This window comes from Arachis ipaensis, chromosome B03 (genome assembly GCF_000816755.2).
Source record: "Arachis ipaensis cultivar K30076 chromosome B03, Araip1.1, whole genome shotgun sequence".
Taxonomy (NCBI): Eukaryota; Viridiplantae; Streptophyta; class Magnoliopsida; order Fabales; family Fabaceae; genus Arachis; species Arachis ipaensis.
The window spans coordinates 130,030,343-130,044,900 of NC_029787.2; the positions used below are offsets into that span (position 1 = coordinate 130,030,343).

The 14,558-nt window shown below is 33.0% G+C and overlaps 1 protein-coding gene across 1 annotated transcript; it reads right to left on the minus strand.

Annotated features, from left to right (window-relative positions):
• On the minus strand, positions 10,523 to 14,432 carry LOC107631647 (ABC transporter G family member 11; the record flags this gene model as incomplete). The annotated part of the gene is given in 7 exon segments (XM_016335161.1): positions 10,523 to 11,423; positions 11,979 to 12,173; positions 12,253 to 12,390; positions 12,475 to 12,561; positions 12,637 to 13,107; positions 13,217 to 13,296; positions 14,125 to 14,432. Coding segments are annotated over 7 exon segments (2,047 nt in total), but the record flags the coding sequence as incomplete, so codon positions are not given.

Here is a 14,558-nt window from a genome sequence, read left to right on the forward strand (position 1 = left end):
GATTAGCCCCTGTGCCAAAAAAATAACATTGATTTATTTTTGGCACAGGGGCCTCGTTATTTGGATTATTTGCAAAAAGAGTTTGTGTCAAATAAGCTATATGTGCGAATGCAAGAAATACTCTAAACCCGAGAAAGGGATACTACAAAAATATTACATAAATTTTTGAATGGTTTTAATTTTATTTCATATAATGCTATTAATTATATCAGCTTTTGATAAATATTAATTTTAATTATTGATGTACTGCAATATTGTATTACAACATAGAAAAAGTTATTCAAAAAACAAAATATGTATCAAAAAATAAATGACATGTGACATATTGTTAGGCCCTTGACTTGTAGGTTAGTGTTGTTAATTTTATTTTATTTTATTTAAATACAAATTTTAAAGTATCTTTTATTGATATTATTTTAGTATGTAAAATTAGGATTATTGTTGTACTAAGAACATAATTTAAAGGCCTAACTTATTAGGTTTGTAATTGGTGCTAGCTATTTTTAAGGATTTACTTTACTATTAGTTAATCAAATATCTGTTTTTATCACTGTTCAAACAAAAAGATTGGGATCGCACTCAAACAAAATCCCTTTATCACTGTTCTTGATGTGAGATTAGGATACACACTCACAAATACATATTTATTATCCGCCATTCTTAAGAAAATTATTGAAAGAGTTTAGAAGAAAGACTGAAATTTATGTGAGGGAAGCTACTAAATGAACCTCCTTATATAGATGCAAAAAATTGTTGTTTCACATCACGTTTATATTGAAAACAAGTTGATTATTAAACATATATCTTATTTACATTATAAATAAAATTATAGCACATATATTTCGTTTAATTATAAATGAGATATGTACACTTTAATATTCATTATGTATCTTGTTTGTATCTATTTTTGGTTCATAAAATTTGTGTTTTATCGAGTTTACTGTATAAATGAGATATGTATATTTAATTAACTCGTTTGCATTGTAAATAGGATAAGTAATAGGGCAGTGAATTCGATGGTCTCAGAACGTTTGGACCATTAAATGGTCTCATAACAAAACATATTTTTTTAAATTTTTTAATAATTGTTAAATAGTTATTTTCTAATTTTAATTATAAATTAATCTCATATATTTTATAATAGTCCAAACGTTCTGGGACCATCGAATCCGGTGCCAAGTAATAGGATATAAATTGGTAAACAAAAATGCTATTTGTACACCAAAATCAATTACTATATAATTGTGTATAAATACATGTATTGTATATTTCATTTTCAATATGTATTTTGTATTTCACATAAATTTTATACTAATAGTTGATTTTAGTGTACACCTAACATAATTAATTGATAGCTATATCTTATAAAATGGGAACGTTTATAGATACAAATAATTCGATTAATTGATCAAAATTGATCTAATCTAATCATATTAAGGATCCGTTTGGGAAACTCTAGAAGTAGCTTTTTTTAATTTTTAACTTATGAAAAGTAGTAGTATTAATGTCGGGTGCAATTTTCAAAACTAAATTACAACTTTCTAAGAAGCTATTTTGGAGCTTATAGAGAAGTTAAAAAAAATTACTTCTCTCATAATACTTCTACTTTTCATTACATTTCTTTAAAATAAGCACTTTTAGAGTTAAAAATCCAAACACAAAATAACTTATTTATAAGTTACTTTTAACAGAGTTATTTATTGTTTAAGTTATTTTATCAAAATGAGCTTAATTAAATTAGTTACCCAAACTGGGCTAATTCTATTAAATAGATAATCGAGACATCGAGTACGATCGAATTAAACCCAGTTAAAAGCGAAGTCAAATATCAGTTTTGGGCCACCCGAATCAATCTGGTTTTTTGATTAAATTTATGTTAATTTAAAAGAATAAAATAAAATAATATATATGTAACTTTATCTCTAAAACAAATTATGATCTTTATTAAAGTGTAATTTTGATGATGTATTACTCTTTATCTTTTTACAATTATATATTATTTCCAAATATTTTTTTCATTTTTTTATATTTTTTAATTTTTTTTATTTTTAATTGGGTATCTAATAATAATCCGAACAAATCCAATCCGGATTTTATAAATTTGAAATGGTTTGGATCTACTCGTAAAAAATTTTAAATTCAAACAATCCAAACCCATTAAAATTTAATCAATTCGGTTGTTATTCTTTCTCAAACTCAAACCAATTGGATCCATAATAACTCTTATTCCAAAATACATATATCTGTGCATAAAATATTTAAATTATTTTTTAAAAATCCCTTATGTTATCATTCCTTATATTGTAATTCCTAATATATATTAATTCATTGCCAATGAGTAATAGCTCAAATGACATAGTCTCTTCATACTCAATTAAGAGGTTGCGGATTTGAGTCTCTTATTTTTGATAAAAAAAAATATATATTAATCCATTTCATTGGTAAATTGAAGTACGCTAACAGGACGATCAACGATACAAACAAAGCGTTAGGTGAGCGAGTTGAAATTTCAACTTTGAGATATCATCTGAGAAAGTCAACCATGGAAAGAAGTTGACCAATCTTACCCTTGGATGTATATATGAGTAATAACCGAGTCTCACAAATTAAAATAAAATTAAGGAATAGCAAGATTGAACATGAAAGTAGCTTAATATAATAATATTTATGTAGATATATTTCATCATGAACTTGTGCATTTCCTCTTGTGCGTTGATTGGTGGAATGCAATTTTAGAACTAGCAGCTAATAAATGATTTTCCTTTTTCATGGTTTATATCTTTGTTCACTAATAGCAAAATTTTGTTTTGTGATATTAAATTATAGTAAATAAAAATATTCTTATAATTACATATAATTTAAAATTAAATTGAACATTTTAAAAAGTGTCATGCAAGCTCCGCGTGCAAAAGAGTATTATTGGGATTTTCGATGTCTTAAATTGTTTGTTTGGGAGACAACAGTTTGAAGGATCCAAGAATAGGCTTCACATTTTGGGTAGTCTTTATGATAACAAAAAACATAACACGATACACACAACAATCATCCCTACTAAGATTGAAAGATCAACCCTCTTTGAATAACTCATGTCTGTTTGTCGCGGGTCCCTCATAATCTCTTCACCTGTAATATATTTGTAGTGGTTTACATAAAAAAAAATGTAAAATCCTGCAAGTTGTGGCTAAAAAATTTTGATATGGAAGCAAAATGAGTGCTATACTTTAACATGATAATTTTTGATGTTTTTTAAAATTGTGGGAGTACACAAATCGGACCATCCGATTTAAAAAGTTGAAAAAAATTCAGAGCACACAAATCGGAGGGTCCGATTTGTGTTAAAAATTGAAAAAACTCATAGTAAACAAATCGGACCATGCGAGTTGTTTGATTTTAAAATTTTGCTTAAGAAATCGCATGGTCCGACTTGTGGTTGGACAAATGTGAATTTCGAAAGCTAGAAAAACGGACCCTCCGAATTATTTATTGTTTTCAATTTTTTTACTTCCATATTCAAATTAAAAAATGGCAAGTTGTAGCGATTTATATAAAAAGAGAATTACACTCACATATAAAATATTTTCAATTATTGTAATCGTATAATTTTGAGTGTCAATTGATTTATTTATATAATTTGTTCTAAAATAGGCCAAGGATGGATTTTTTTTATATTCTTATAGTTACATATAATTTTAAATTAAATTAAGCATAATTTTGAAAGGTTTTATACAAGCTCCACATGCAAAGGAGTAGCATTGGGATTTTTGATGTCATAAATTGTTTCATTTGTTCGGAAGAGAATAGCTTGAAGGATCCAACAATAGGCTTCACCTTTTCGGTAGTCTTTATGATAATAAAAAACATAGCACGATACACAACAATCATCCTTACTAAGATTGCAAGATCAACTCACTTTGAGTAACTCATGTCTGTTTTGTCAAGTGTCCCTCATAATCTCTTCAGCTGTAATGTACTTGCAGTGCTTTACATGAAAATTTGAAAAATCCTGCCAATTCTAGCGGTTTATATAAAAAGAGAATTACACTCGTATATAAAGCATTCTTAATTTGTTGTAATACTGTAATTTTAAGTCTCAATTGAATTATTTATGTAATTTGCCCTGCATAAAGTGGTACATATATTTTAAAAGAGAAAAAGTGTCCGAGCCAACACTTTTACTAAAATTTAATTAGTATTTGATTATAAAAAAATGTGTAATCTCATACTATTAAATGTAATATTACATTATTAAAAATATTAATATTGATTAATTAATGACTACAAATTACCAAATATGCTGGCCTCTTAATACTACTATTTCAAAAGGTTATGTCTAGTAGCTACATTTATTGTAATTATTGATAGCTAAAAATTGACTAACTAATGAAGAGAAGACATGTGGCATTGCTTAATGTTATAGTTATTGTACATTATACTACTAATAAATTTGGTTGTGAAAAAATAAAAAGTTTTAAATACATAGGTATTTTTGAAATTGATAAAATAGAGGTGCAATGTAACATTTTAACACTTCAAATCTTACCTCTAGCCGTAAAGCGAATGATAATAAAGTGTCACGATAGTTCTAAACCTCTATATAATAGTATATAGTCAAGAAATAGTATAACTAGAAGTTCGATGAAAGGAATAAAGGATCAGAAACTCATAGAGTAGAGATACAGAGCACAAAAAGTTCACACACGATAACTAAACGCATTGGCACAAAAAGCACAAAGCATAATATATAAAATCTTATAGATAGCTCTAGGATACACAAGGTAATAATTAAAGTAAACAATATATATATATATACAAAAAAAATACTAAAAAGAGAACTAGTCACAGCCTGCGGAGTTTAGGCTGGCTAGTTAAATTGAAATACAAAAGAGTTTTAAGTTTAAAATAGCAACAACCTATCTCTCAAAGTTTTCAGAAATAAAGCCTCTAAGGCAACAAGGTTATATAAATACAAAAAGTAAAAAAAAAAAAAAAACCATCATCCGCTCTATCACCATCCGCTCTGTCACCATCTGCAAACTCACCAAAGTGGGTTGCAACCTGCATTTGAAAAACAATAACAATATATGATATGAAAACTAGAGGTTCTTAGTATGGTAACAACGCTCAATAAATAAGATATAAGGTTCCGAGAAGCCAAATGCAATCCTAGAACTTCACATCAATACAAATATTCAAGCTTACCGAAATATACAATTTAAACCATAAATAGGGTATTTTAAACTTAAGAAATTTCTAACTAATACTAATCATCGTTGTCCCACAGCCTTCACCAACCTACCATACATGCGATCCCATTATCACCGCCTACCGAGCCTCCTCAATCCCAGTAGAAAACACAAGTAGATGCAAACAGGTAAAACACAAGTAATGTACATGTATAGCAAGTAATTCAATTAGGCATAACTTAAGTAATCAAAGCAAGCTAAGCAAGCATGTAATAAATGCATATGATGAATGTCTATCCTATTTGCCTCGTGATATCACTTGTCGGTTCAACTGCCAACGCGACACATCCTTTTGGATGTAGCCTTTCTACCACGACCAGGGATATAGTGCCCTACTCACTATTTCTTGGCGCTTCCTGGTGTATAATGTCTAGTACTTTTTCTTGCGCCCCCATGGATATAGTGCACGACCCACTCTTTTAGGGTTATAGTGCCTGAGTTCACTCTGGCGACAGAGAAGGTTATGTGAGTGGGAGACTGCTACACCCTTCACATCTGAACGTAAGTGGAAGACTACCACGACCCCTACACCGGCACCGCTACCTCGACAAGCGGAATTCACCACCGTCCTTACCAGGCACATAGCGACTTACCAAAACAATGCATGTTATGTGAGTGTGAGACTGTCATAGCCCTCATATCCGATCATAGGCGGGAGACTGCCACAACTCCTATGCCAACTTACCAAATTTCAGCATATCATTAACATTGTATTCAATCTCAGCAACTTCAGTTTCTCCCGTTTCCTCAATTCATCAATAACTTAACACTCCACCAATTCACTCAAGTCATACCATTCATAGAACTTTCCAAGGCTAAGTCACAGTCTTTTAATGTTATTAACAGAGAATATCTAATTTAAGCTACCTAACTCACCCTCACTAGTCTTAAGACCTAATCAATAGTTATAAGTCTTAAATAGTATTTAAGGAAATTTAGAAAGCTAGAAGAACCATTGAAATGAAGAAAAACAAGCTTTCGGCAAAACAGGGACCATGCGTACGCATGCCCCTATCCGCGTACGCATGGGTGTCAAAATTTCCATGTCGCGTACGCATGCTACACTCGCGTATGCAAATCCTCAAAACAGCAAGGGAGGCTCGCGTCGCGTGCAATATGCCACATACGCATGCCAGTAAAAGAGATATTTTCGCGTACGCATGGGTGCTTGGCGACAGCCAATCCCCGTGTCGCATGCACTGTCCGAGCATGCATGGTTGAAAAATTTAGAAACTTTAAAAAGCTGCAAAATTTAGATTTTAGTGTCAAACTTCAAACCCGCATAACTTTTTTGTTCTAAAATATTTTTCACTCGTTCTTTGAACGTCTTTTAGCTCTTGGACCCAACTTTCATTTAAATCAAATTTCATAAAAAATAAAGGTCCTGAAACCAAGTTATACCTCGTCAAAGTTCATAAAAATAAGGTTTTACAAAATTTAACAAAGTTCTCTAATTTTCCAAAACTTCAATTCAAACCAAACTTAAACATACTCAAAATCATCATCAAATCACTATCACACACTACAATTTACTATTTCATTACATCTCAATTTTTTTCACACCTATTTCACTCAACTTTCCATCTCTTCTCTTCATAGTTCAACAAAATCAACAATTTCCAAATCAAGATTACAATATCAACAATTTTGCTCATTTCAACTTTTCATAAACATCATTCATCATCTATCATCACCAATCCTCTTTAACATCCATTTTCATCCAAATTCATCACCACATTAATGATCAACAATATACATCATCAATTTAATAATTATCAACAATCAATTCAATCCTATCCTAAGGTCCATTAGCCTAAGTTTTACAAAACATTGCATATTACCTAAAGAAAACGAAAACCATACATTGGTTGATTCCCAACACATTCAAAACACCGAAACAATACCACAAAGCTTAATCCAAAAGCTTCAAACTCAGTCTCAATACTCCAAGTAGCCAAAACAACTCCAAAAATCACCAAACCTCAATCTAACATCATATAATATACCAAAATCAACATTATGGCTAACCAAAACATCAAACCTCAAGGATTTCAAAGAGACTTACCTTACCCAATGGTATTAGGAGCAAAATCCAATAATATTACAATGCTAGATCATCCCTAAACAACAAAAATCACAAAATCTATTTAAAAATCAAACCTAAAAATGCGAAACTCTTAGGGCAAAAAACTAGTGCATGGATTTTCAAGATTCTTATCACTTAATTTAGATAGAATCAAATAGCTCGACAAGAGTTTCACATGACCGTAAATGACACACAAATCAGAGCACCGTAGCTCAAGTTATGAGCGAAACAAGGTGGAAGTGAATAGTAACAATCCCTCTTCTCATCTCTTCTTATCCCAGCGTCCCCTTCTTGTTTTTGGGTGGAAATGAGCTTGAAACTCATTAAAAGGGTATATATATGTTGGACCTTAGGCCTAATTCGTTAGTATTTTAGGTTTGTTTAGTCTAATTTCAGGCCAAAACCTTTAAAATTAACGTCCAGTTTTTAATTCTAAATTATTTTTATCTTTTCAAGTTAATAAATTCAATTTCCTAAATTTATTAACTCATAATTTAATTTTTTCCTTACTCACAACACCGGCCTAATTTAAGCCGGTACATATTTTTATGCATTTTCCCACAGAAAACTATATTTTCTCACTCAAAAAAATTCACTAAATCCAAATTTTACCTTTAATTTTTCTAATTAATATTTCTAAATCTTTGAACCTATTCCGAACAATCAAATTATTATTTTATTCTTATTTAAACGGTTAATTAAATTTTAGGTTCTTACATGCAAAAGTAAGTCCTCCCTTGTAAAGAGTTGTCAACTTAGATTGTATCTTTACCATTTCTTGGAACTAAGCTCGACTGGAATTGGCCTGGACAGAGACCCCTCGATAACAACTAAATGTTTTTCATCTGGTTTTAAGCCATCATTGCTCCCACCCTGGTTTGAAATTCAACTTTGTCATCGAGACTAATTGACATCAATGAGGAGTACCCAACAAGGATGATGCTGCAAATTGGCTTCTAGGATGTCTCCTCCAAGGACTAGAACTTGCCAACTTCAAATCTTCCTTCAATGTGTATCGCCGTCATCGTTAATGAGGAGAAGGATTTGTCAGTTCCTGAGTTCTTCCGATATTACATCGCATGCCACTTCCCACCTTCTGCTTCTGGTCTTCAATCCCGATACATTCTCTGTCGTCTTCTGTCATCCACAACTTTGAGCACTTCCATGCCTCTTCTTTGTCCGCCTTGTTCGAGGGTCATCCTTCCAGCATTTGAGCCTCCCTCGGGGACGTTGTTTGCGGTAAAGACCTAAGAGAACCTGTTCGGTCCTTTCCTGAGTTAATAGTTAAAAATGACCCCTGAAATTTGACATTCGATTTAATTTAACCCTCGAATTTTCAATTGACCTAAATTGTACTCTGAAATTTTAACTCGTGCCTCGAGTTGGCCCTTCCATCCATTTTCATCACCGAAAAGCTGACCTGGCACAATCAAATGACGTCATTTTGCTATTTGTTCCAAAACGACGTCGTTTTTCTTTCCCTTTTCTTCTTCCTCCTCCATAAGCAGCCATGGCTCGGGTACTACTTCGAGCTTCAGAAATCTCAAGTATGGTCTCATCCTCAGCTTTAGATTCATTGTTTAGGAAGTATATCCCTGATATCTCCACTCTCCTCTGTAAGATCTCTTTAGACCCTCCGTCCACCATCGATCGTACTCTGTAAAGTCAAGTGTTTCGCCTATCTCCATCTCTCGAGCGACTTCCAAAGCTTTCGCCTCTTGTGCTAACTGAACCTGGTAAGACCAATTGTATCGGTCCTTACATAAACAGAAGAGTTAAAAGACCTTTTATAATACAAAATAGTCATCTCTTCTTCTTTTTTCATTCTCCCTCCGTATAGCCGTTAAATCCATCACTCACAGTCTCTCCTTTTCTCCATAGCTTCTCTCTAACCCATTTTCAGTGATCAAGTAATCATCATCTCCTTCATTTATGCACGCATGAGCAACTGCTTCATTCACAACAACAACCACAACCACAACCACAACCTCTTCTACTTTCTCCATTTCACTTCAAATTGATTCTTAATTATCATTATTATTATTATTATTATTGAAAAAGAAAATACAAAGTGGGAGATAGGGTTCCAATGCAACACTACAACCTCAACTCACCCTCTTCCTTCATCGAGAGTTCCCTCCATGTTTTCAAAGCCGTTGATGCCATAACCACTACCCCCTCCCCCATTGACCACATCGCCACCCTACCTCAGACCCCGGCACATATGATTCTGCCGCTACCGTTGTGAGTGCGGCTCCACTTTTCTTCACTTTCTCTGCATTGCATTCACAAATAGAAAATAAGAAAGATTTTCATGTGATTGAAGTGGTTGATTATTCCAGCCAAGACAAAATGGATAAGAAAAAGAACAAGAAGATACAGTATAAGGAGGAGGAGGAGAAGGAGGGGGCGGCGAATGGTGTATGTCGGTACAGTGGCCAAGGTTGCACGATCAAAGAAAAGGTGGTAACGATCACGAATACGGCGGTGGTGGAAGGATGTTACAGGAGCTTCTTGTTGGTTTGTTTGGATTTGACACCATAAAAATTTGACTTCCCTTTCAGTGATGAAGGAACAGAGAATTGAAATTTTGTAAAATAACGTCGTTTTTTCTTGTGTCACTGTGTTAGGTGTCAACTAAATTTGTAATATCACTTTTTTTTGTGATGAAAATGGACGAAAGAGCCAATTTGAAGCACGTGTTAAAATTTCAAGATACAATTTAGGTTAATTAAAAATTCGAGAGTTAAATTAAATCGCGGGTCAAATTCCAGAAACTAATTTAAATATTAACTTGTCCTTTTCTATTTGGAGGTTTGATGAGAGTGATGCGGAGGCATTCACTGGGAGAGAACAGAACCAGACGAAGATAACTCAGGCAATCAAGTTCCGATTAGGTGGCTATGACTACTGATTAGAGCAACAACTTTCTCCAAGGCAGATCTATAGATAAAATTAAGATCAGAAAGCGATATGAGTTTAGGGCGGGTGAGGCCATTCAGGTTGGACCAAAGACCAAAAAATTAAAGAAAAAAGAAAACTTTTTCTTTTTTTTTTTTCATTTTTTTATTTGTTTAATTATGTAAATCAAACACTCTCCAAGCATTTACCTTGTTGCATTATTAAAAAACTAAAAACCATCTTCTTTTTCTCTTGGTATTACAATGGGCCAGAGTCCAAAAGAAAGAATATTAGATTTTGACAAAAAAAAGGAATAGAAGAAGCGACATTAAACCGAACTACAATAGGCTTGGGCTAGATTTTTGTTAATATTGTTAACAGTTACATATAATTTAAAATTAAATTCCACATAATTTTGAAAGGTGTCATACAAACTCCACATGCAAAGGAGTAGCATTGGGATTTTCGACGACATGAATTGTTTGTTTGGGAGACATGAGCTTGAAGGATCCAACAATAGGCTTCACCTTCTCAGTAATCTTTATGATAACCAAAAACATAACACGATACACACCAATCATCCCTGCTAATATTGCAAGATCAACCCACTTTGAGTAACTCATGTCTGTTTGCCACGTGTCCCTCATAATCTCTTCACCCGTAATGTACTTGTGTGATGAGCCTCCATGGAATTTCAAGCCTTGATATTCGTTCTTGAACAATCCTTGGAACGCATAAGTGTGGAATGCTATGTAATGCAAAGGGTATCTCCAAAATGGCTTAGGAATGGTGCTTGGCAGTTTGAAGAAGCCAGCAACTAAGATCATGATGCCTTGTATTCCAGAGCCGAGTATGATTCCCATGAGGTAGTTTGGAACCACGCTTGCAACTATCATCATGAGGCTCTCCACTAACATGAGGCAAGAAAATAGAACACAAATGAAGTAAAGGAAGTGGTCGTATCCACTCTGGAGACCAGGGAGGTAGTATGCTATAGCTCCCGGAATGAAAGAAACTATCAACACAAATGGGATGGCTGATAAGGTATTTCCTATCACAAACGCACTCACACCATAATGCCCATTTAGCCTTTCTCTTTCGAATACCTTCATATCTTCCACAAAGGAAGGGAATCCACCAATGCTCATGAAAGTTATGAAAGTGGATACAAATGCAAGAAGTGACCCTCTATCCTGAAATAATAATTAATAGTTATATCAAAAGTGGAGGCAAAATTAATCCTTGAAACATTACATAAAGGTAAACTTTAAGTCTACGTTTAGTTCCGAGAATAAAATAAAATACTGAGAACAAAATACAAAACATAGAGGTAAAGCAGGCACTACAGCGTAAAATGGAGTCCTTATATAATAATATAAGAAAAGCAAAGGAAATTACCAATTCAAAGTCCTTTCGAACCAAAGCTGAAGCTAAATCAAGGTTCTAAAAATCGGATCGGTGATTGAACCGTTTTAGTTATTAGTTCATTAGTTTATTGGTCTAACTATTCAATAATTATAAAAATAATAAAATAATAAATAAATTATATTTTTTATTAATAACTCTGTGTTTTTTTTTATCAGAATAAATACAAAATATATTAATTCAATATTTATAGACACTATATCTATACATGTCTTATCTGTCAAATACAATTTCGTGTAATTACACAAAAAATGATTTTGTATTTCTGTGTTGCAATGTTCCTTGCCTGTAAACAAACTTACCGTAGCTAATGTTGCTCTTACCTTAATTGAAGCATAACTTGTGTCTAAATGATAGAAGATAGTGGCTAAACTTATAGCCAAGGCAATATATATAGCAAGGCGTAGCCAATAATAGCCTAGATCGCGGGACATGTTCACAAATGATCTTTTTGTAAGAACAATGCACTGCCTAAGGAAGCTAGCATGTCCTCTCTTCTTCTCTACGGAGCTAGTTTCCTGAAATCAATAAGCATTGGTTGGTACTATATATTATTGCACAATAAAACATCTATTCATCACTTGGATTGAACAATACCATTTTAGATATGGCAGTTACTTCCGTTTGAACTTGTTCGTTTATTTCTGAGGCTTTGTATGCGTTCACAAGGATTCCGATTGCTGCTTCTGCCGGTAATGCTCCTCCACTCGTCCCGGCTACACCTACCTCCATTTCCTACCATATTATATAATTAAGTATCTCATTAAGAAAATTAAAACAATAATAACAAACTTAAAATAAAAAGTAATTAGCATTTACCTGATCAAAGTCCTTGTTTATAGTTTTCAATAAGTGATCAGATGGATTTTGAAGAGCGGGACAAGGAAAACCATTTGAAGCGAAGAACTGCACTCACTCAAAATCAATAGTTATTACAAAAACAAACATTATAGTGGTTTAGTTAGTTAGTTTATTAGTAACCTGAATTGCATCAGAAGCAGGTCCAAAGTAAACTGTTTTTCCAGCAGAGAGCAAACAGAGATTATCAAAGAATTGGAAAACTTCAGCACTTGGCTGATGAATTGACGCTATGATAGTCCTTTGAATACCATCTTTATGATCAAGAGATTTAATTCTTTTCATGACATAGTAAGAGGCAGCACTGTCAAGTCCACTTGTTGGTTCATCAAGAAACAAGAGCCTTGGGCGTGTTAATATCTCAATGCAGATGCTTACACGCCTCTTCTGACCACCGCTGATTCCTTTGCAACCCCAGCCACCAATTCTAGTGTTGATGGCATCTTGCAAACCCATCTCTCTGATTGTGAACTCTGCTCTCTCTTTCTTCTCTGCCTTTGACATGGAATCAGGTAACTGAAGCTGAGCTGAATAGTACACTGCTTCTCTCACTGTTAATGATGTTATTAAGGTATCGTCTTGTGTCACGTATGCCTATATAAATGCACACAAGTAACAGTCATGCATGTGATGACTAATAATAATTAGAAGAAGCTGAATTTAATCATGCTGTTGAAACTAATAAGGATTTAAGATTTTGTACCGTGCTTCCATAAGCCAGTGATTGTTTGTGACCATTGACAAGAATCTCTCCGGTTTGTCTTGTGTTTGAACCCAATCTACCTGAATTATTATGAATTTCAAGATGTGGATCAAGTGTAAAAACATACCTTTAGTGTTTTTTTTTTCAAAAAATCATGAGATTTAGTAGTCATTCATTTTTCTTATAAATAAATACTATCTTTGACAAAAGAAAAATGAATTTTCTTTATTTATATAATAGTGTTATGGTTCTATTATTGAAATTGATGGGGCTATTTTATTAGTTAATAATAATATAGAATTTTACGCTCTCAATACATATAAAACTAATTCATGTGAATAAAAGCTTAAAATTTTTATTTATAAATACCATTAGAACCTTAAAAATAACAACTCGTCAGACAAATTTAAATTTACCAAAAATAATTATGCAATAGGATAAGAAACATCCATAGCGATTTCACATAATTCAAAACCAGCACATATATGGAGTTGGATAAGAAACATCCATGGCGATCTTACATAATTCAAAACCAGCACATATGCCTCTTTTCATTCTTATGCACCCTCCCTCACTCCGTCCATTCATTACCTTGTGAGTTTTTAACAATCTAATAATTAGTACCAGTTTTATTTGTACCATAACTAACTAACTAATTGTTGTAATACCATGATCAAGTTTATACCCCCGTGTTATTAATAAGTTATCAATTTGCGTATTGTGTATATCTCGATACTGAGACGGCATTTAGCTCTTCTGATACAGATTGGGTCTCAATACTTAAAATGTATTCAATTTTTAAAATTCTCTTTCAATAACTGAAATGTAACAAATTGTGTAGTTGATTAAAAATTTCTTATTAGTGAGTTGAAGGGTATCACTACTCTTAACTAATTTGATATATATACCTGCTAAAGTATCAAGAAGTGTTGACTTGCCACAACCAGAAGGACCCATAATGGCCAAGAGCTGACCCGGTTTGGCATAACCGGTTAGCCCCTGAAGGATAGCTTTGGTCCCTCTCTTCCCCATGGAAGCCCTCACCCAAAGATCCTTCCATGTCAAACAGATAGGATTGCTCTTCTCTTCTCCATTGCTCTTTCTTGAAGCCTCCTCCATATGTGCCACAGCACTACTAGTAGTAGTGATGGTCTCATCATGATGAATCTCTAGAACAATTGAATTGTTGGGTTTGGCTTCAGAATATGGAAGAGGGTGATGATGAAGAGAAGCCATCAACTATTATTTGAGAGTAAAATAGGAACTAAAAATAATAGTAGTAAGAATGGCTCGGATCTCTGCATAATAATTTGTATGGAATCGTAACAACTTATATAGAGAC